Source organism: Passer montanus, unplaced genomic scaffold (assembly GCF_014805655.1).
Source record: "Passer montanus isolate IOZ18808 unplaced genomic scaffold, ASM1480565v1 scaffold7, whole genome shotgun sequence".
NCBI lineage: Eukaryota > Metazoa > Chordata > Aves > Passeriformes > Passeridae > Passer > Passer montanus.
Genome location: NW_024372147.1, coordinates 14,544,619 through 14,566,430, shown reverse-complemented (window position 1 = coordinate 14,566,430; position 21,812 = coordinate 14,544,619). Strand labels below are relative to the sequence as shown.

At 33.6% G+C, this 21,812-nt stretch overlaps 1 protein-coding gene across 2 annotated transcripts in view; it reads right to left on the bottom strand.

Annotated features, from left to right (window-relative positions):
• Window positions 1-7,276: 7,276 nt before the first annotated feature.
• Window positions 7,277-21,812, bottom strand: part of TNPO1 (transportin 1) — a 69,694-nt gene continuing 55,158 nt past the window's right edge. Inside the window, exons 16-26 of one of the 2 annotated variants that reach the window (XM_039729733.1) lie at window positions 21,063-21,149; window positions 20,179-20,286; window positions 19,845-20,003; window positions 19,664-19,751; window positions 18,638-18,736; window positions 18,334-18,429; window positions 15,506-15,581; window positions 14,612-14,711; window positions 13,158-13,232; window positions 10,338-10,480; window positions 7,277-8,866 (exon numbers count right to left, since the gene is read on the bottom strand). In XM_039729733.1, coding sequence (XP_039585667.1) covers window positions 10,373-10,480; window positions 13,158-13,232; window positions 14,612-14,711; window positions 15,506-15,581; window positions 18,334-18,429; window positions 18,638-18,736; window positions 19,664-19,751; window positions 19,845-20,003; window positions 20,179-20,286; window positions 21,063-21,149 — 996 coding nt within the window. In that variant the 3' untranslated portion in view covers window positions 7,277-8,866; window positions 10,338-10,372. Of the gene's footprint in view, window positions 8,867-10,337; window positions 10,481-13,157; window positions 13,233-14,611; window positions 14,712-15,343; window positions 15,417-15,505; window positions 15,582-18,333; window positions 18,430-18,637; window positions 18,737-19,663; window positions 19,752-19,844; window positions 20,004-20,178; window positions 20,287-21,062; window positions 21,150-21,812 lie in introns of those variants that run through there. The other variant, XM_039729734.1, reaches the window with a different exon arrangement.

The following is a 21,812-nucleotide window of genomic DNA, read 5'->3' as shown; positions in this document are numbered from 1 at the left end:
ATTCTTAACATCCACAGACTGACACACTGATGCCTACCTACTGGCAGCCACCAGGTTAAGCAAACAGAAAAAACATGTGAACTTCAGTGTCCTTGTCACTCCAATAAAACTCTTAAAGCCTAACTCCTGAAGATGTGTAGTAACAATTTAGAAGGCCTCTTGTCTGCTCACACAGAAGACATTGGAAGTTTATTTTTTGTTTTGTTCTTTTTATGTTTGTTTTTATTTTTAATGTGTTTTTTCTGTGCTTGTTTGTCTGTTTTAAAGGTACAAAAGTAGCCAAGATGCCTATAGGTCTTAATCAGAATAACTAAACTCTGAGTTATTACATCAGGCAATTGTCTGTGGTAAAACACTGCCTTTCTTCATGGAATGAGAAACAGTTACTTGACTGAGTGAATGCTAGCCACACAACTGAGAGCTATGGTCTAAGTTTCCAGCTGGCTTCCAGCTGCTTTTGGCCCAATGATGAAAACAGTTTTGGTGTGCAAAGATAAGGAGGATGGAGATAAACAAAATTAAAACTGCCTACATATTCCTATGGCAGAGTATTACTAGAGAAAGTGATGCAACTGTCTTTCTTAGTGCCTTATGCTAAGACATGTAAAGAATTTTTGAAAATTAATACTTTAATTTTTAATTTGTCCAGTGGTTAATGTGATTTTCCAAAGCTACAAGGAAAAGATGCACATATTTACACACAATTCCAAAATGTTTATTTGAGCATGTACATTTCAGAATGAAAAACATATATGCAAGACAATGACCATCAATACATTAAGGAGAAAAAAGCCCCACCATGTAAAATTACTCAAAACCTCCATTTGAGATAAAGATTTTATTAGAAGAAGACACTGAAAGATATGTTTCTAGGAAGAAAAATACATATAAAAATTAAGTTTTAAAACAGTTTTCCACTATTTTTTGTGATTTAGTTCATATGAAAAATCCTTTTTTAATGGTATCCTTCTCTATGTTTTGAGTTTTCAAACTACAGAACCCTTTAGTTTCTATACCTGTAAGCCACAGAAACTTTTCAGTAAGTCAAAATAAATGTAAAGCTAAAAGATAGCTTGAGAAAACTGTAAATTAAATATACACTACCCTGTAAAGACATTACTTAATAATAGTTTCAGGGTAAAAGGACAGTAAGTGAGTGTCACTTCCCCTTGTGTAATTTATCACAGAAATAAAATTCTATTTGGTATTTCTATTAAACAAAGAAGGTGCAGAGAGAAATAATGGAAAATTTAAAAATATTTGCAATAAGTTACAGTAACACTGCATGTTATCCAAATTAACCCGTATGCTTTAGACACAGGAAGACTTTGAGTTCCCCTGTATATTTCATAGAGGAAATTTGTGACGATTCGCTTTGCCAAAGGGCACAAAGAAAAGGAAAAAATAGGTAAAACCGTCAGTATAACAACATTTTATTTCCTTTTTTAAAATATATTTTGAAGTATGGAAATATATATTTCCATATATTTCAAAATTATAAATTAAGATTTGAAAAATAATATTTATACCTGAAGACACCTATATCTATAGAAAAAGATAAATAAATATATATATATATACCTCCATTTTAATTTTCACAATTTAAACTGAAGTCTGGTAGACAAAGCGTTGATGTCACCAAAAAAATCCCCTGAAAAATCATGACTCAGAAATAATTCCTTATATGTCTTCACTTATACATCTATGTATTAACACATGTGCAGAGTAATTAGATCTGCTTTGCTTAAATTGGATGGATTATAGGAAATGACTTAATTTTAAGTCTGTCATTATTCAGATTAACATTTGGATGTCTTTTGAGAGGTTTCAATAGTCTATACTGCTAATTTTATGCAGAAAAAGGATAAAATGTCTGTGAAAGATCAGTCCTTTTATAATGCAGTCTGTTTCATTTTGAATCATTCTGGGATAAAAGTTACCAACAACTAGTCTGTGAGCACTTAACATACATAAATTATTTTCTACACACTGCCTATTGAAATGCCTCTTCACTTGAATACAACTTTAAATGTGTTTCTTTTTTAATAAATACCATGACGTACAATTATGTTAAATCTTTTGCACTTTTCCACAAGCTTTGCAGCATTCATTTCCTATACTCAAAAGGTACTTCATCCTTTTAACGTTTTTAAATTCAGGTAGTAATTAACCTCAGACTCAAAATTAGAGACCACGGCTTAAAATCAGGTGTTGAGCTGATAGTAGAAGACTTGAACAAACTATTGACAGCAGTATGCTGTAAGAACATAAGGTGAGTGGGAATACCTCTTTGAAAGTAAGCTAAACTTCTCCAATCCCCTCTTACAGAGCCACTGATGTGTTCAGCCACCACGAACTGGTATTTCTGCTAAGCAGCTTGGTCTCTACACTGCTATTCCATGACCTTCTCTTGCTTCCGGAAATGGAAGCCCTTCATTTAAACAGAGCTTCAGCCAAGTGTGCAAGCAATTCGTTTCTACTATAAATTTCATTGTAGTATTTACATCTATGCACTTTATTGCTACATTAGTCAGTTGCTTATATACTGTAATGACTAAGTTCAATAAAATGCTCAATAGATAAGCAATCTGTGCTAGACATATGCCATGGTCTAAGTTGTCTACATGCTATTGACCAACTGTTAAAATTGGAAGCGAACATAAAATATTCAACTCCACATGATTGGACTGAAAGAAATTCTTGTTTCATATTTTAGAGACTTCTAAACTACAGAACTTCCTAAATTTCTATAAGGACAGCTCTTTAAATAGTTTGTATTACCATGATCCCATGAAAGCTAGATATAATTAGACTAAGACCACTGCAAATTTTGGTTCAAGGTATTGAATAATTGTAATTTATTTCTAGTTTACTCATTGTTTAATTATTCACATTATTGATAGCCCAGGAAATAAGTACAAAGTTTTTCTCCCCTTTCCCATTTGGTCAGACTTAGCAAGTATCAACTGTTTCAAGGAACATAGTTAATGTAACATTTCTCAGTGGTAAAGCAGTTACCAGTTATCACCCAACAGGTTATCATTTCAATCCACCTAAACCTCCTTTTTCATACACTGATCTAGCCATAAGCAGCACGATGTATCTAAACTAAACTAACATTAAATTATCCAAAGACTATGCTCTTTCAGATAAAACAAAAATCCTTAATTCAGAGATTCTGGTATCTACACATATGAATTAGAAGAGTGTACTATTGGGTCAGGCAAAACATAAATTGAACAATAAATTTCAATAATTCATCAAAAATTGGAATGCAACATCTATATTTCAACAACTTTATTAACATAGTCAAGCAGTGATTAACATTCACATCTATTATGTCACATCATACAAATGTAAATACAAAATTACTACAGTACAATATATATTCTCTGCATGATCCAAAATATTTGGTGGCCCCAAAAACTCTTTTAAAATTCAGCAGCTTATCAAAAATTAAAACCATATTCTATTTAAAATGAAGTTCTGTTAGCACATAGGCAGACTTCAAGAAATATCACTCAATTTAGTACAGTTTGAGAGGTTGCAGGAGGATATGTTTGAAGGAAACATTCCAACATTGTGGCAGATACAGAAACATAGGATTTAAAGCTTTCAAGCAAAACTTATACAACCTAAGTTGTCAGCAGAAAGATCTGGTCACCTTTCATTTAAAACTGTTTTGTGTACTTCATCCAATTAAAAATTTTAGAAGTCTCTAGTATCACTAAGTCAGACAATGTACAACATAACTATCCATCTCTTTCCACAGAAAAAGATACTACACTGCAGATTTCAACAGCCAAATAAACCTCCTTATACCAATCTTTCTATTCTCATTGCTGTCCTCACAAAAAAGACACAAACCTTGTTAATTTTGTTGCTCATAAGAAATAAGGAAATAGATACCTAAAGTGAAAGTAACACAACAGAACAAGTTTATAGAAAAATGACACTATACTGTAAGCGCTGAATTCTTTGAGATGTGGATTTGGCTTACTTAAAGCATACTGTAACACCACACAGGGATTCATCCTATAGAGTAATTTCAAACTTCCCTCATTTACGTACATTCAAGCGAGTGAATATCACTATTTTAGCAGAATATACAAGGCAAGTAAGAGAGTACTTGCCTCAGTTCCCCATTTAAAACTGGCTTGCTCCAACCGTTAAGTGCAAAGAGCAAGCATCAGTGGCAGAAAAAATGCAGTTTCTACTGGAGAATACATAGAAGACTGATGGATATAAATCATCCTGGAGAATGCATAGGTGAGTGAAATACATAGTTACTGAACAAGCTTTATTTATTCAAGGTGAGGTTATGTAATATTATAACAAATATGTGTGCAAACTACATCAGCATCTATCTGAGATTAACTGTAGAATATTTTGCCATTTCACTGTAGAGCTTAACCTTCATCTAAGATAAAAAGTCACACTTTAGACCCTATATAAAAGCTTTGTCATCCTCATGAAAGAGATAGTATGGAAGCAGTTAGTGTTAAGTGACAACTTCTTTCCTTGAAAAGATCTAAAACAAAAGATTTCCAATTTAATGTTGCATTTAAAGCATTTTTAAAGAAATATTTCCGTTGTTTGACTATGATTGCATTCTCCTTAAGGGAAGAACAGTTTTGCACCTTATCTGTTAATACATTCAATATGAATAATATAGGTGAAGCAAAAGCCATTATTGTCCCACAGTAGAAGGTTAATTTAGAGTAAGTTTAAGACAAAAGGAGCTGCCTAAATGAAATACATAAACTGATAAAATTACAACACATTTTTATTAGCATGTGTTCTGAACAAAAAGGGTACAAGAGTATTCACCTGAGATAAAACTAGTATTTCAATATTTCTAAGTAGCATTGAGTTTTGCTTGAGGAAAGCCACTTGAAGTTTTAAAATATACACTTTGCTATTGTACAATATATGCAGTTTAAGTAATTAAGACTGATGCTAACATGAAAGTCCTAAAAAAAAAAATCACAGTGTGTATCAATATTATTAGTCACAAAACTTATGCTACTTCATAACTTTTAAAAATTATAATGATTACAAATTTTAACCTATTCTTCTAAAAGTGATCTTCTGAGTACAAGCTTCAAGAAGCAATGAACTAAAGCATAAGAATTAGTTTCTTAAAATTTAAATATATACATACTCACTGATTAAGAAAATAATCAAGCTTTGGAAAAAAAAATAAAAAACTGATTACTTTTGCTTGCACTGGTTGAAATAATGAACTAGTCTAATCTGTTTTCAAAAATGAAATTAGCGGTTTCCTGACTGTTATGAAAAAAATTTAATATTGAACTTCACTTAAGACTAATTTAACAGCAATTTTGAACTGCCAAAAAGATGCATTTATAAGGATTTTAAATACACTTTCTGTTACCAACTTAGGTTGATCAGCAGCTTTTTTTCACTCTCAGAATCCTTCAAAAAGGGAAACTCAAAACAGGAAAAAGGCATATATAAAAACAGTAAACACTGACCTCCTGAGGTTCCTACAACAAAATTATTCAAGTAGAAAATCTACACCATTACATAGCAGCGGCTATTTCTGTAGTTTAGCACACTAACAGCACTTTTTCAGTGTGTAAGGAGCAAATGAAGTAAGCCGTGCTTTTAGCATGCCAAGAGGCAGAAACACTGGAATGTAACAAAGACAAACTCACAATTCTACCAGAACATTCAGTCAACATTCAAGAACTGTCAAGACTACACCACAAGAATTAAGATGCTTTTTATATATCCCATGATGCAATAATTCAGTTTTAAATATTAATGCTGTTTCAGAACTTCCCTTACCTCACATTACACCCTAAAAGGATTCTGCAAATCTCTGCACTATATTATGCAATAGGTATATAGTTTATTGGCTTTAAAATATACCATGAGAGAACTTATTGATACAAAACTCTTATTTTGTTTATTCCTGTACTAGTTATTTCTGCCCTTTTAAATTATTTTCCTTGTTGTCATAACAGATCAACTCACATCTGTACAAGTATGTATTAAAACAAATATGTACAAAAGTGGCATCCCAAGCTAATCCAAGGTGAGGTGGAGTGGTTTTATTTGGTTAAAGGGGCTTTCTGAACTTTAAGAAATTTAGTTAAACCCATAATTTTGTTGTTATGTTACTGTATAATTTGGGTAGGTTTTCTATTCTACAAACTTTTTAATGTGATTTCTCTGAAACTCTTCCTTTATGTTCAAACACACTTAAAATTAAAGCAAGTTTGGGTCTAAAATTATATTCCACCTTGCTAAATGTTGGGCAGGGATGTTCCCTTTCAAAACTGAAGTTTTTTTATTGAATTTCACTAATTTATATCAGAGTTATTAGTTGAGAAGGTATTTTTGGTTTGCTATCAAAGTAATGTAACTTGAAAGCACGTTATCACATGCAATTTGATCAAATTGAATGAATACTATGTACTGGCATTATCAAATATATTTTATACAGTACATGTCCAAACTATGCTTCAGGCATAATCCACTAAAATTTGCAAAGCCAAAAAAAACCACAGGGGAAGGACGGGGACAGGACATAAAACATGCATGTGATCATGCACTGAAAAAAAAAAGTCTAAACTCTTTAAACAGCATTTTTAAGTTCACACTCACACAGCTCAAACTTCAGTGCAATAGCTAAATCATTCAACAGTCAAAGAACAGAACCATGCAAAGAAGAGCAAGTTCTTAAAAAAGCCCCAACCAAAAAAAACCTCACACCAAACCAAACCAAAACCATACCAAACCAAAAATAACAAAAAAACCCCAAAATCCCCAACCAAAACAAACAATCCCCCCCAAAAATCACAACCCCCTCCAAGATCCCCCAAAATACACAAAAATAATCCCCAAAAACCAACCAACCAAGCAAAGAAAGAAAAAATAAAATTAAAAAAAAAAAAACCAAAAAACAAAAAAACCAAACAAACCAGAAAACACCAACTAAACCAAAAACTGTTATCCAGTATCCATTCTGCAATGCAAAGGTGAGAAACTAAATCTACAAAAAGGCTGTTATGGCTTAATTTTGTTTTGCAGATTAATAATGCAGCACTTGAAAAATGGAAAGGTCTGGCTTTACCTCTGACCAGCAGAGCTAAAAATCTCTCCATTTTCCTTTATCATCATGGGATACTCTTTAGGCAATCTAAATTAATAAAGACTTGCCACTTTCAGATGGACACAAGATCAAGTGTACCAGTTAGGATTTCACATTCACAGTACATAAGAAAATACACATGGAAGGAAAAGTAAAGCGTTAACTTAACAAGGATTTATTCACAGGAATACATGTAAGTAGAGAAAAAAAAACACAACAGAAAAGCTAAACAAATGAAATGAAGAGGATCCAAACCAACTTTCACTCTGTAGCTTTAAACTTGCACCCTTGTGCATTTAACTACATCACAAAGGGCCACCAACATGCGCCGATACAGTGTAGATACCCTGCATTACATCCATTAACTTAAACATCTCTTAAGATCATGCTTTGAACAAAAAGAAAGCGTAGAAGATAATACGTTGAGTGGGAATAAACACAAATATAGCAATCTTGTCATCAACTTCTACAATTGTCTTTACGTGCCAACTAACATTTATGCAGCCTTTAACGGGTCTTACCATGTAATTCATTTTAGAGATTCTGATAAAATCACTAGTATATAACCATGCAGAAAGCACATCACACTGACAGCACAGAGGCAAATATTTTGCACAGCTATATCAGCTTTCCACATTGTGCAGGTTACACACAATACAATATCAATCTTATTCTTAACAGATCCTAAAAAGGTATTTCAAGGCCTAATTGTTAACTACAATATTTTATATCTATATTCTTAATAAAAATAAATTCCATTGAATCTTAAAAAGGAATTTTAAATGCAGGGCTATATTGAATTGGTAAACTGCAACACAAAACTGGCGCAACATAGGTAAATGTATACCATTTTCATTCTATGTGATGCAAGCATGCTACTTTCCCACTAATTAAAATTACTTCTGATCACTATGAGCCAGAACGCATGCCTGAACCTTAAACTGCAAGTTAGGAATAATGCCTTACTCTAGAAATCAAAACTAACAAAGTACAATAATAAAATCATATCCACTACCTTTTTTGTTTTTCTTAACGTAAAAATTAAGATGTCAATCTTTCCTGTGCAGTGTACCTCTCCTTACCCCAAAATGAAAGGAGTGACTTAGTTGGCAGCTTGCAGGTTGCTTCGTTTTGTCCAAGTTAACCTTTATTATTTTACGATGGGGTTTCTATACTGTACACTGCAAGTGCCTGTTCCTAATACAGACACAAGCTGCATTTTAACTGTACTAACTTCGTTTGTGTAGTTCTTCATTAACATGCAAATATCTAGGAATCCCACCAAGCAGGATGAAATAATGTAGAAAACCCTTACTTAAAAAACAGAAAACAAAAAAGAAAGCCTTTTACTGTTTGTGACCCCCATTCTTAGGTTTCCTTTATTGTGCGCAAAATATTTTTCCTCTTTACGTATCCCTATGGTTCAATTATATGGTTTCTTATTTTGGTACAAATCCCCATAATATTCCAGAATGTGCTGTTTTGTGACTAGATTCTTTTTTTTTTCTTCTTCACATCCAGTGCAGAGGTGTAATAGGAGACAGATTTCCACCCACAAAGGCTCCAGATGTTAAAACATTTCCCAACATCGACTTAATACAGTGACGGCAACACCTCCCTCCCGCCCCTCCCAGTAGGGTTGGGATTGTACTGTATTCCCTACTGGTTTACCCTTCCCCCCAGTAAAGGGTAACATTTTCCCTGGGTGCAGAGGCTCCCTCATAGTCTCCCAGACAGAAGGACCTGTAAAAGGAAAAGATAACGGTATAATTACATCTTACCTGCACCCTTTGCCAGATAGGTACATAAACAAAGAAAGTGCCAACCTCTAACTTTAAAATGGATTTATGCCTAATGTTCCCTTTTAAGTCTGTTAAGAAACCAGCCCATGTATCAGATAAATTATTATTCATAAAACAACAATATATGCTTTGAAGTTACATTGACAGTTCCACTGTTGTGTTAAACTTAGATTTAAGATAAAAGTACCCTATATATTCTAACAATTTTTTCCATTTTTAGCACAAAATTATGAGGTAGTTATGACACTAAGAAAGAATACTAAACATATCTGCAACTGACCTAGCAGCTTCCCTTTCAAGTGGATTAACCAAGATAGCCATAGCGTCTCTCAGTTGAAACTGAGAACAATGGTGGATTTTATCACTTTTGTTTCCTTTTAATCAGGAAGAGAAAACATCCTTATGTCAGAACTAAAATGCTCTCATTGATAAGTATGTAGCCACTTTATTTTTAATCCATTGTTCTAATCAAACATGCAATTCAAAAATTTTATGATGCTGACTTCGAAAAAATCTTAGACTGAATTTTAAATAGTTGTCCATTCCAACACTAAACGGAACTGCATGACTCACCCTCATAATTCCAGTACAAAAATTCTACTAAAAGTATCAAATTTGTACAAAGACTAAAAGAATAAACTTAATTCACTCCTTTTTTTCAGTAATATAATAATCTCGTCACAGTATCACACATGGGAAATTTGCTTTATACAGCATACAAAGCAAGATGGTATAATAATAGAGGTACTCTGGAATGCACTTTCACTGCTCTTTGTCGAAGCTGAATCATTCTCCACAAAGAAGTGTTTAACAGTTCTGAGTTGACACACAAAATGGAACATGGCAATAATAAACACATACTAGACTCCCCCAAACATCAAGCTTTATAGTTACTGTAGTTATTAGCACGGCATTCTTTATTCAGTGGAAATATCTTTTAGTATGTAGTTAGGAGGCCATTAGACTTCTCACAGCTGGTGTGTTAACAAACCTGCTTTCTTATCCTAGGAGAGTATTCCCTTAGACCACATCTGCCATCTATTAATTCATAACATATAAGGTAGCCTGTGTCTTTAGTATGATGACTTGAGGATCATATTCATCACTTTGCTTATTAAACTTGAACCAGCACTTTGTCATAGCTATACTTTCAACTTTCTTGATAAACTAATGTGTGTATCATAGACTCAGTTTTTCTTTCTTTCTTTCTCTCTCTGTAACAATAAAAAAAATCAGACAAATGCTTTTGCTACAGTCACGATCATTTAGGTATATTATCATCCCTTCTTTCTTTCCTTCATATAGAAAGTAGTAGCCCAGCAATTCTAGACTGATGAATTAATTATGTTTCACATGATGCAAACAGGGAGAAAGTCCCAGTTCTCTTTGGCAAGCAGGACCCATGTGCTTACCTCTAATTATGGGACTGCAGCTACAGTGCACGAGGTTAAACTCCATAGTAAGCTGCAAGGCGCTCTTTTAAGGGAAGAGGAAACTGGTCAGAGAAACGCCTCCAATTCTCATCCCCAACTTGATTTTTAAATCCATGAAGAATCTACAAATGAGAAAGGGGAAATCAAAACAAGCAAAAAATAGAGGCTACATCATTTACTAGCATCATATGCAGTAAACCACAAAGTGTTGAGTTGTACATCTGGCAATTTGAATTTTCCAATATCATACTGAAATGCTACAAAGAAGCAAAGGAAGTAGAGCAAGGTCTTTCTAATGTGTTTCTTTAAAGGTGGCATAAAGAATATAGGTATTCAAAGAAACCAGTGTATGTATACATTTTTACATATATATTTTTAATAGGTAACTTAAAGCCTAGGGTTACACCAATTCAGAATGCTTATCATTTTTTCAATTCATTTTTCGCCTGTCCACCCATCCATCCATCCATCCATCCATCCATCTTATCAACTGACAGTTCATATATTTTAAGACTACTGTGTTCACATTTACTTTTTAACAGATGTGAAGTATGTTGGGGGAAGTTGAATTAAATGGCAGCCAGCTTTTGACAGAATGAATGCCCGTCAACTTCTAGCACAAATACAAAATCTTTGAGAACTCTGTTTTCTGCATGGAACCTCTAAGACAACTTCACTAAAAATGAAGCTCTTAAAACCTTCTTTGTTTTGAAATAATAGGGATCCACAGTCAATGGCAGTCAAAAGCCAGTAAAAGAGGAAACCAAATAATCTACAGGTTTCCACTTGGACCATTTGATGTAATAAACTACCTGAAAATGAAATTACATTATTAAAAAAAAATCTTAGTATGTTATTTCTTAAAACAGCAAGTAAAAGCAAAACATTAGAATGGACAAAAGCAGACAGAATTACTGTTCCTCATAAAAAATTATACCAAGAAAATATAAAGTTTTGTTTTCCCTTTTTACACTCAGTGTAACTGCATTGTGGAACAGTCTCCTCAAATAAAAGGCAATGTCAGAATTCAAGTTCATGGTACAAGACTGTCAAGCAGAGCTGTTTTTAAACAGATGTAGTGGTAATGGCATTACATGCAACCAGTTAACTTACTGCTTTTCTCCCTCCCACAAGCAGGCTCTTTCCTAAACCCAAAGAGTCACACTAACCAGCTGAACTAACTCCTGAAAATCTAGGAATGCTCAGTGAAAGACAAAAGGTTATGAGTTAGATTTTAACACTGGCAGCTCATCTATTCATGTTCTTGACAGTATCTTCTCTTCCAGTTCTAGTACTAAAGAATAAATAAATTTTAAAGAAAACCCCAAAACCTGGACAAACCCAGTTTCTTTCCCTTGTTCCTGAAAAGTCATAATTACTGTTAGAAAACATCTACTTGGACTACAGCAATCACACATTCATGAAGAAGCTGTCTAAAAACCCTGCATGTTATCACTGAAGAAAGCTTTGTCTCCTTTCCTATAAGGCAAAACCCACAAAACTACTTTAAAATTGCTTGCTTAAAAAAGCAAGGATGTCCTTATGCCAAGTGACCAAGAACCACTCTGTTTGAATGCATTGTTTCCCAAACGGATCACTTGGAAAGAATCTGAAAAAGAGGATTTTAATCAGCTGAAGGACTGGTGCAAAAACATGCAATGAGACTGCTGTGGGCAATCATCACAGACCCTATCCAGGACCCCCTTTTAAGTTGTAATTGCTGTTTCATTCTGCTGATGTTTGAATACCCATAGCTGCACCTTTTCTAGATATAATGCTCCTTGGAAAGAGGCTGGTTATCTGAAAGACTACCTAGGACAGCAAGATTTCTGCCTTTGCTCTCAAAAATAGGATAGAAAAGTTCTAGCTTCTGATTTGATGCTCACACATGTCACTAATTGAAGAAAAAGTGCCAATACCAATCCAGGATTCTAGTAAGTACTTAAGAATATGCTCCATTTTTGCTACAAGAATATAATGAACCTTACTTTTGACATAGAACTTCCTAAAAACAGGGATTTCACTTTGGAACTTGTGAGGTAAACCATTTCTCACTCTCTCTCCCCCTCTCTTGCCTTTTTTTTTTTTATTTTTAAATTTAAGACACTAGTGCCAAAATACAGGGCATCACATTCTGGGCAGGGCTTTTTTGTTTTTTACTTACTTAATACAAGGCAAACATTCCTTTAGTTTAAATTCTACTGACACTTTGCCTAAGGATGTATTCTTTGGTATAACTGCATGGTAGTTTCTTGAAACTTACTCAACTAAGAAGGATTCTGAGGAGGATTAAGCAATCTCTTATTTTCAGCAGGAGTTACGAGAAACAAATAAGATAGCACTGGTATATTTTTAATTTGAAACTTATGCATGTCTCCAAAATAAAGTAGCCATCTTTGTGGCATAAAACAGTCTTGATCCATACAACTCTCATTTTATGAAAAAAAAAAAAAAAAAAAAAAAAAGTCTTACATATAGTATAAATTCTCCTGTTCTTCCAAATGCAGGAAAAACATAGTAGGCTAGACATTATGAAAAGCTGTTTGAGGATCATTATCCCTTCAGAAAACACCTCAAATGAACTTTGCAACTATTTCAAAAAGTTTGGAATAATCCAAATGCATATAAGATGATACAGGCTAAAAAAAGAAGTCAGGATTTTCATGTTGCTTTGTCTCCATGACCACAAACACATTAAGTGCTAGAAAGCACCTTCACTAGAAAGTAAAACAGAAAGAAAGAAACCAGAGGATGTAAAACAACCACCACTAGGATATACTATTATCTTAGAAACCTTACCTTACAGAACATGTCTCGAAGATCATCTTTTGGGCTAATCCATGATGCAACAGCATCACAAAAAAAAATAAAGTCCTACAAGATTAAACAATCATATAGGTTAGAAATTCCAATTTATACATCTGAAAACAATGCTTGATGTTCATTCTGTGAAGTGGATGGTCTGTGATCCTAATTTACAACTGCTTTTGTTTTTATGTGTTTTATTTTCCACTTAATTCAGACAACAGTAAATTATTGTATGCCTAAATGTTCAGCTACACAAATTGCTGAGTGTCTTAAATTAAAACACAGTGAAACCAACAACTCTCCCCTCTGGACCACACTAGTATAACTTTAATTCTTTCAGTACACCTACAAATGCAATATCTACTTCCATTTTACTCACAAGCAACAAATGTATCTCTCGCACATTTCCTGTTAGGGAAAAAATTTTGTTTTATTTCTTATACTAATTTTTTTCTGGGAGACAGAGAACATTTATCATACAAGTTCAAAACTAAAGCCACCTCAAAATCCCTATTCTCCATTCATCTGTTGTCATTGCCTCCTCCTACACTAACAGAACACCAGTCTTTAAAAATAATATTGCTAATGCAAGAAATAGGAACTGAGGATGATTAGAGAGAAAAGATGAGTTAATGAAGTGGGTCCTTATTTAACCCCTCTTTGTAAGCTACACAAATAAACAGATAGTAGAAGAGTGAAATGTAAAGTACAGAATAAGGCCTAAATGAAATGAACTGAACATTTCAAAACAAGGCAAACACTCAATTCTTTTGTTTCAGGAAGAAGAATTCCAGGAAGAGAAAAGCAAAAGATCGGTTTTGTTTTCCTCTTATAAGATATTATATTGATACAGCTTTACTTTGGAGGCGTGGAGACTAAAGATCAAGTCATATTCTATTCTACAATTGTACCATTTATTTTAAAGAAATGCATGTTCATTGTCACACTGACTCCTGGAAAAATTAATCCAAAGTCGAAACAGAATCTTCCCTACCCAAGTGTTACGAACAAAGGCGTTGTTACTGGTTTTGTTCTGTTTCTTGTTTTAAAAACCTAGGTTACATGTGGAAAATGGGTTTAAGAATGTCAACTTTTACCTTATATTTGCATGCATCCTGACCACAACCTGACAGACGTATCAAAATACAGTTATTTTAATCAAAGTTCAATATTTGCATATTCATTGCCAGTAAAAGACAAAAAAACTCATTTTAACAGTACTTCTCCCCTCTAGTTTTTAGATGACAATTTCTGAAGGATCATGACACACATCACTCACAATGTTAACATTTTGGGCTCATGGACTTCAAAATAAAGCTACATCATGTACTGCAGGAAATCTCTTCAAGATAAACTTTTTCATACTCCACATACAGCTTTCACTATATTTCACATAAATTTATGTGAAATTTAAATGAAAGTTATCATCTATTAATGTATCTTACTTGGACTACTCCACTGGGGTTGACCGTAATCATGGTACATATCCCACGGAACGCTGAATCCTTTTCCTCATTGTCTCTTATATTTCGTAGAGAGGTGCACCTAACAAAGTGGAAAGCAAAACTTAGATAACTCTATTACTTTTCTTTAATCAAGTCAAAACTAGATGACAGTATCTGATGGAATAAGTCACACTGATAAAATAATCTGAAACACAATTCTGAACACTTAGAGAAACACTTGTTGCACACAGTTTTTACTAGCATAATATCATCAGGCATCACCTCCAGAATCTGGCTTTTTGTTATACTGTAGTCAGAAAGTGTGACCTCTATTCCATTAAATACAAAAGAAACATGTATCTAAAATACTTATAGAAACTATCATTATTAGAAGCGGAACATAAAATACTGTCACAGTATGAATTATGTCAGATACCACTTACAGAACAGTTATTGAACTTTAACAGCAGCAAGCAAGCTATTTTATACGTAACAAATCTATAAACATATATTCCTTACAGCATTTCAAGCCTCAGACTGAATTTTAGGTAATGCACAGTTTAAATTTTACAATATTTGCATGCATTGTATTATCATTCTGGTGGATTTTAAAATGCTCTTTCATAGTCAAGCTTTAACACAGCAAGCATGTGACAATCTTATCCCATGCATAAATTAGTCGTTAGCCACAACATAAAGAATACATGACGGTGCTACTAAAAACTCACAAACCTGATAGGACAAGATTAGTCACATGGTTGGCAATGATTAAGGATTGAGATTTTGTAACCAACTGAAAATATATCTAAAAGTGAGATAGAGAGAAGAAAGAAAGAAAGAAAGAAAGAGAGTGAAGAAAAATGAATTAAAAAAAAAAGATTGAATAATACACACCAGGGTCTTATAAACTGCTGTAGCATGGGGGCCACCTCTTGAGGACAAACGTAACCAAGACGACCAATTGTTATTGCTAAGGTAACGCAATCACGGTTATACACCACCAAACGCCAACCAAGACATGAGCAAATGAGGGGGGAGGAGAAAAAATAAAGAAAAAACAACAAATAACTCAGAAACAGAAACCAACAGAATCTGTGTATGATAATAAACATAAGATTTCACCAGTGCTGTTTATTACCACCCCCTAAATAAGAGGCAGCAACATATATGGTATACTCTCCAAGGTAAAAGAAAAAATTAAAGAAGTATGAGAGAACACCAAAAACACAATTTTAAATTCAAAGGCTTTCTGATGTAAGCAGTCATTCTGTCCCTCTTTAGAGTAATCATTTACAGTAAATTTACCTCTACAGTCAAACGTTTCATTGAAATATACTATAATGGATATTTTTAATAAAGGAAATTAATAATTTTCAGTATTAGTATCAAGTAATCTAAACGTTTTATTTTATCCAATATTTAGAATTCAAGGTTTCTATAGACCTAATCTATCAGTAAAAATACATTTCCAAATACTTTTACATAACATATATTGTGGTCTGTCTGAAAATCCTAAATAGATGGAACACTTCTCAAATGTTTGTCCTCTTCATAATCTCACTAAGAATTTAATTAAAAATGGTTGCTAACTCACAGCAATTGACTACAGAACATGAATTCCTTAATCCTAATACTTCTCCTCCTCACAAAAGTTTTCCTCATAAGATGTACAAGAATCTGACTTCTGATACCAAAGCATGAGGATACATGAAAAGCAAAATTGCTTCATCTCATGATCAGGTAGTTTGGTTCTTTGTTCCAAGGGGCAGACCAAAGAAAGTAGCATTATGCAAATGTGTTTTAATGGTGTTTGCTCAACTCACGAAAGATTAATCTTTAGAAAAAGGAGAGGGTGGGGAATAATGTATCAGAATTACTTGAAGCAAAATACATGAATAATACTAAAATCCAGCAGATTTGTATGAAGCAGAAAAAGGAAACCTATGTTCAAGGGACATACTATGCAACACTCTAATTAACAGGCATTTGTGAACAGTTTTATGAAACATGCAATAAAGCAGATGATGCTTTCTCAAATAAAAGTTTGGTGTAGGATATACCAGCAGTCTGAAACATGTCAATTTCATGTGATGCAGTTCACTGTTAATACTGGTATTACTCAATTTCTATACATAGTGTCTAAAATTTTTTAGTATCTTACAAAACTTCACTGAAATTCAAATGAAAATACAATTTGAAGTTTAATCTGTAAATTCTTACAGCTACAGCCTGAACAAGGAATGGAAATCTCTGTCAAAGTGTGTTTTCAAAATTGTTTTCATAATTAATTATACAGCAAGCTACAGCAAAACCAGTAATATTCTTGCACATACCAGTAGCACACAACAAAATATCCCACAACAAACTTATAATAAGTACACCACACTCAACATTTATTTGCAGTTATCCATCCACATTTAAAATAACTATTAAGAGAATTGAAAAAAGAAAAAAATTGATGTTCAAATGCTTCCAAAAATTCTCTTAATAATGGAAGCATACATACATTCAACTATTGGATGCATCTCAGTTATAGGTATTACACATCCATCAGTGGGGAATCAGGGCAGGGGTAAGAAAAACTTACATGGTTATACTATTACAGTATTATACTCTTACACTATTCCATGGTATACTTCACATCTAGGTATGTGATTGAAAATTTTCTTTTCAGAAAGTAGTCCCTATAATGTGCCATAGAACAAGGTAAATTTTCCTTCAAGTTCACCTTCCATACTAACTGAGATAGAAGGGCAGAGAAAGTGCAGCTTTTAAGTTTAGAGAACAGAAAGAAAAAAATGCTTTGAAAAATCTCTCTCAAATTATCTCTTACTTTGCTCAAAAAGTATAACCGTACCATTGTACTTGCATCATATACAATCATGTCAGATACAGCAACTAAACTGTCATTTTCTTACAAGACAGTTTTTCAAACAGAAGGAAAAAAAATCCCCAATAAGTAAAATAGTAAACAATAAACCCATCACATTATTTATTATTTTTTTCTCAAGTATGGAAGGTGCTTTTCATACCAGAACAAGCCCTCTATAAATGCAAAAGAAACAAGCCTCAGAAATTCTAATTCAGTAAGGCATTTGGGTATTACTCCCAATTTGGAATACAAAGTCAGAACATAAAATATGCATGCCATTATTAGAATTTTTTTCAGGAATTTGTTATTAAGCGACCAGCTAACAGAAATTAAACATAATTTCAGTTATGTTGTGGTAAAACTGCCATCACAGATCTAGATTTTTGTGTATGATATTGTAAGTTTATCCTAAAATAAAGTGCACTTTTTGTAAATTCAAAGAGTTGATTGTTTTATATAGGCCAATTACATTTTTTCCAACACTAGACATATATATACAGCACACGTGTAAGGACATGCATACATCAAAATCAGTGAGAAATTAAATCTTAAGTGTTACTGCATACATTTGCCATATTTCATACATAAATAAAACTGGAAGAATTATTAAGTATATGAGAAATGGATATAACAAATGTTATAATAGAGGAAACAATTAGAATCTAGATATATGATCTGCTGCAAGACTGAGACTTGTAAGAGCTTGTGCAAAACAGAGTTGCTTTGCTTATAAAAGCCAAGTACATAACAAAACCAGTTCTGGTGTGGTTCCCCTATGCAATTTCAAAAAACAATGACTAAAAAAAATCTTTTAATTCCCTTCACCATGTACAGGTTATTTTTTGGGTACCTGTGTTCTCTAACAACGTCTTTGGTGTGTTGGGTCTGTTAATTATTTCTACAAGCTGGTGCAAGACCATTGGAATATAAGGCTGCATTTCTATACCTGAAAGAACAATTTTAAAAAATCAGAAGAAAATGACCATTAATATACGTATTGTAAACAGAACACGTACATGTAACTTACTAACAAGGACAAGGATTACAAATGTAGTTTAAATATTAACATAAAAGTATCACTTAAAAAAAATCACCCAGAACACCCAGACAAATAATTCTAAATGTGCAGAGATTTAAAAAAAATTAAATCTTACCCATCTGAATAGAGATTTCTCCAATTGCCCAGGTGGCATTATTACACACAGAAATGAATTCAGGGTTTAGGTTGGTTCCCAAAATTGGCATGAAATCAGCTAGAAAGAACAACATTTTAAAATCTCATCACACAATACAACAATCTTGTCCCATTACTTTAGGATTAGGGAGGGGGGGGAGGGATGTTCAAGAAAAAGATAATGTAAGTCTATTTGAATACTTGGAAAGTGTTACATTCAGATTCACAAGAGCTATATTCCAGCTATTTATCAGATTAACCTGGAATTTAGAACCTAAGCAGATAAATGCAAATATTTTCAAATTATGCTTTTAGAATCTTCCTAAAAGGGTTTATCCTTATGTAACTTTTATGTAGAAATCTTCTCTCCTTTCTCAGGTGAGAGGAGAGACACGAAGAGAAGGAAAAAAAACCACAGCTACAAGCACTAGTTTTATCATATGGCTGAACATCCCCCAAATCACTTGGATAACCATGTATTCAGCTACCCCTGAAAAAACAACAAAGACTGGAAGGCAATTACATCTTTGATTAAATTTTAAGAAAAAGGTCATCATAACATCTCCCAAATAATTTTAAATTCCAATCCTATCCAAACATTCATTTGGCAAGTGTATCTCAACAGTATCTATGGGAAGAACGACCAAACATTGTGAAAGTGTATCACTGATGCTACTTTCCACAGAAATAAAAAACAAAGCAAAATCTTATTCTCTATCCCATTTTTGTATTTATATATTAGACATAGTTTTACTTAACACTAAATTCAAGCAGAACAAAAAGAGCTATAAATAAAGAAAAATGAACTTTCGCACTGTTCACAAAAATAAGAAAACATATTTTCTTAACATACAATTAAAATGACAAAAGACTACAGACTTTTGTAGAAAATTACCATGTATCACACCATAAAAAGGCAACCCACAGAATGGAGAGTATAACAATGGCTAATACAATCCCTTACACATTTTGAAAACAAGTTATTAAACATGTAAAAGAAACATACCGATGCAAGGTTTAACATGCTGAAAACATGCCTTTGTCAGGTCACCTAACAATGCAAAAGAACTCTGCCGTACCTCAGGCATTTTGTCCTAAAGAGAGGAAGAAAAAAATTACAATTCTAGATGAGTTTCTGATTCTCTAAATAAAGGAAGTGTGTAGACCAAATAGCTTACTCATCTCACCTGCATGCATTGATACATTAGTGTCAGGATATTGCTGCGAGCCACTAGCTGTTCAATGTTGCCTCCAAGTCCTTCAGCTAAACCACTGAGTAAATCAAGAGCCACAATCATGAAATCTTTATCTGGAGCCTCATATTGGTCTGGCTGAGCATTATGCAACTGCAACAGATAAGTACACATTTTCAAAATTATAGTAGATTTTCTCAGGAACATGATAAAAAAGCTGCAGAACTGCACCTTCATGCAGACACTCAATTTCCCTGCACACCTCTAGTTTTCTATAGTTAACACTTTGGTTTATCAAAGTAACATTGGAATAGTTATAGCAAAATACCATGGCTTGTGCAAGTGTCTTCTGCACCAGATTTACACAACGCTGGTACACAGGTTCACAGTATGGAAGAAAGCCAGATTGCAAGGCAGTAGCAACTGACGACAGGCACTGGAATTAAAAAAAAAAGGAGAGAGAGAAAGCAGTCACTACTTTTCTTCACATGCCTGAAGAGTCTTTTACTTGGGAGAGGGAATTTGGAACTTAGGATATCAAGTACACCAACAGGTAACTGATTAAGTAAACACAACCTAGAAAGGCAGTACCAATTCAGCTGAGCCAAGGCAACTATCAGCAAGTTGTTACTCACTCCTGTGTACGCCAGTTGAGAAAATTTCTCAGCAGCAGCATCTTCTTAAGAGTCAGCCAAGGAAATGCATACAGAACCAGTTACGAGAGTTCAGACAGCACTTACACTAAGCTGCAGTATCTTAACCATAAACAAGCCCTACTGTAACCTAAGAGTTACAAAACTAATTTTTCTAGAGGTGTTTTCCTCTAGAGGTGCTTCACACTCAGCATTAGACTACACGGCCTGATTCATACCTTCAGCTTGTCTGACAATAGTTTTAATGGAGGGATGAAGGGAGAGCAAGGAGAGAGAAGACAAGAATAAAAGGATAGAACCTTTTTTTTTGTAAAAGAATCCTATCAAAGAAAACACTCCAAAATGGCAGGAAAAATCTAAATTATTTCTGCTAAACCTAAGGACATTTATTCAGTCATAAAATTTTCTCACCACAGTCAGAATATATTTTCCCTAATGGAAAATAGCAAAAAATATCAGCTTTTATAGTCATATTTCCTAGGAGGAACACTTTTAGTAAAAAAAAAAAAAAAAGTTTCTAAAAAAACTTGATAAAAAATATTCACATTTTAATACTTACCTCTAATAAAGGGAAGAGATCTTTATCTTCATCCTTCAGCATGTTCCACTTCTGGATTAATGGAGGCATTAGCATCTGAATATATTCCTGTTTAGGATGAAAATGCTGCTAAAACACTTTACTGCATACTACTCTGTTTCAAAGCTAAAAATTAACTGAGATATATTCTACTTCTTCAAATAAAGGAACAAACAGGTGTACTATAATTCAATCATTATTGCAATTCATAGAAATATTTTAATACTAGATTTTACAATTTGCATTTGATATTTTTTCCTAAAGCAGAGAAGTACCTTTACAAAGGGAATCTCTTCCTCCAGGTTTGATTTTAGCATAGCTGCCCAGGTTATCTATCTGACTGCCATAAGTTGTCAGAAAACATTTTTATGTTTACATTGTGGCTCTATATCTGCCACCTACTTTTCTCAACCATCTTCTACAGCCATGATGCTACAACCCTATATCCATGACCACAAGTTCTGAAACCTCTTCCTCAAACAAACCATCCACAAAGAAAGTAACTTCCTATCCCTCCAGAAGGAGGCACTTCGCCCTTCTATATAAAGCTGGATTCCTTGCCACTGCACAGCCACAGTCACAAGGACACTAAGCAAGGCATCTCTAAAGTGCTGTTGCTTGCAGAAGGTATCCAAAGAGCCAACTGATTTTGCTATGTCCAAAGGTACAAAATTCTAACTGACTAAAGAAAGTCCCACTTTCATCAGGAGCTGCCACTCAGCTTCCTCCTGG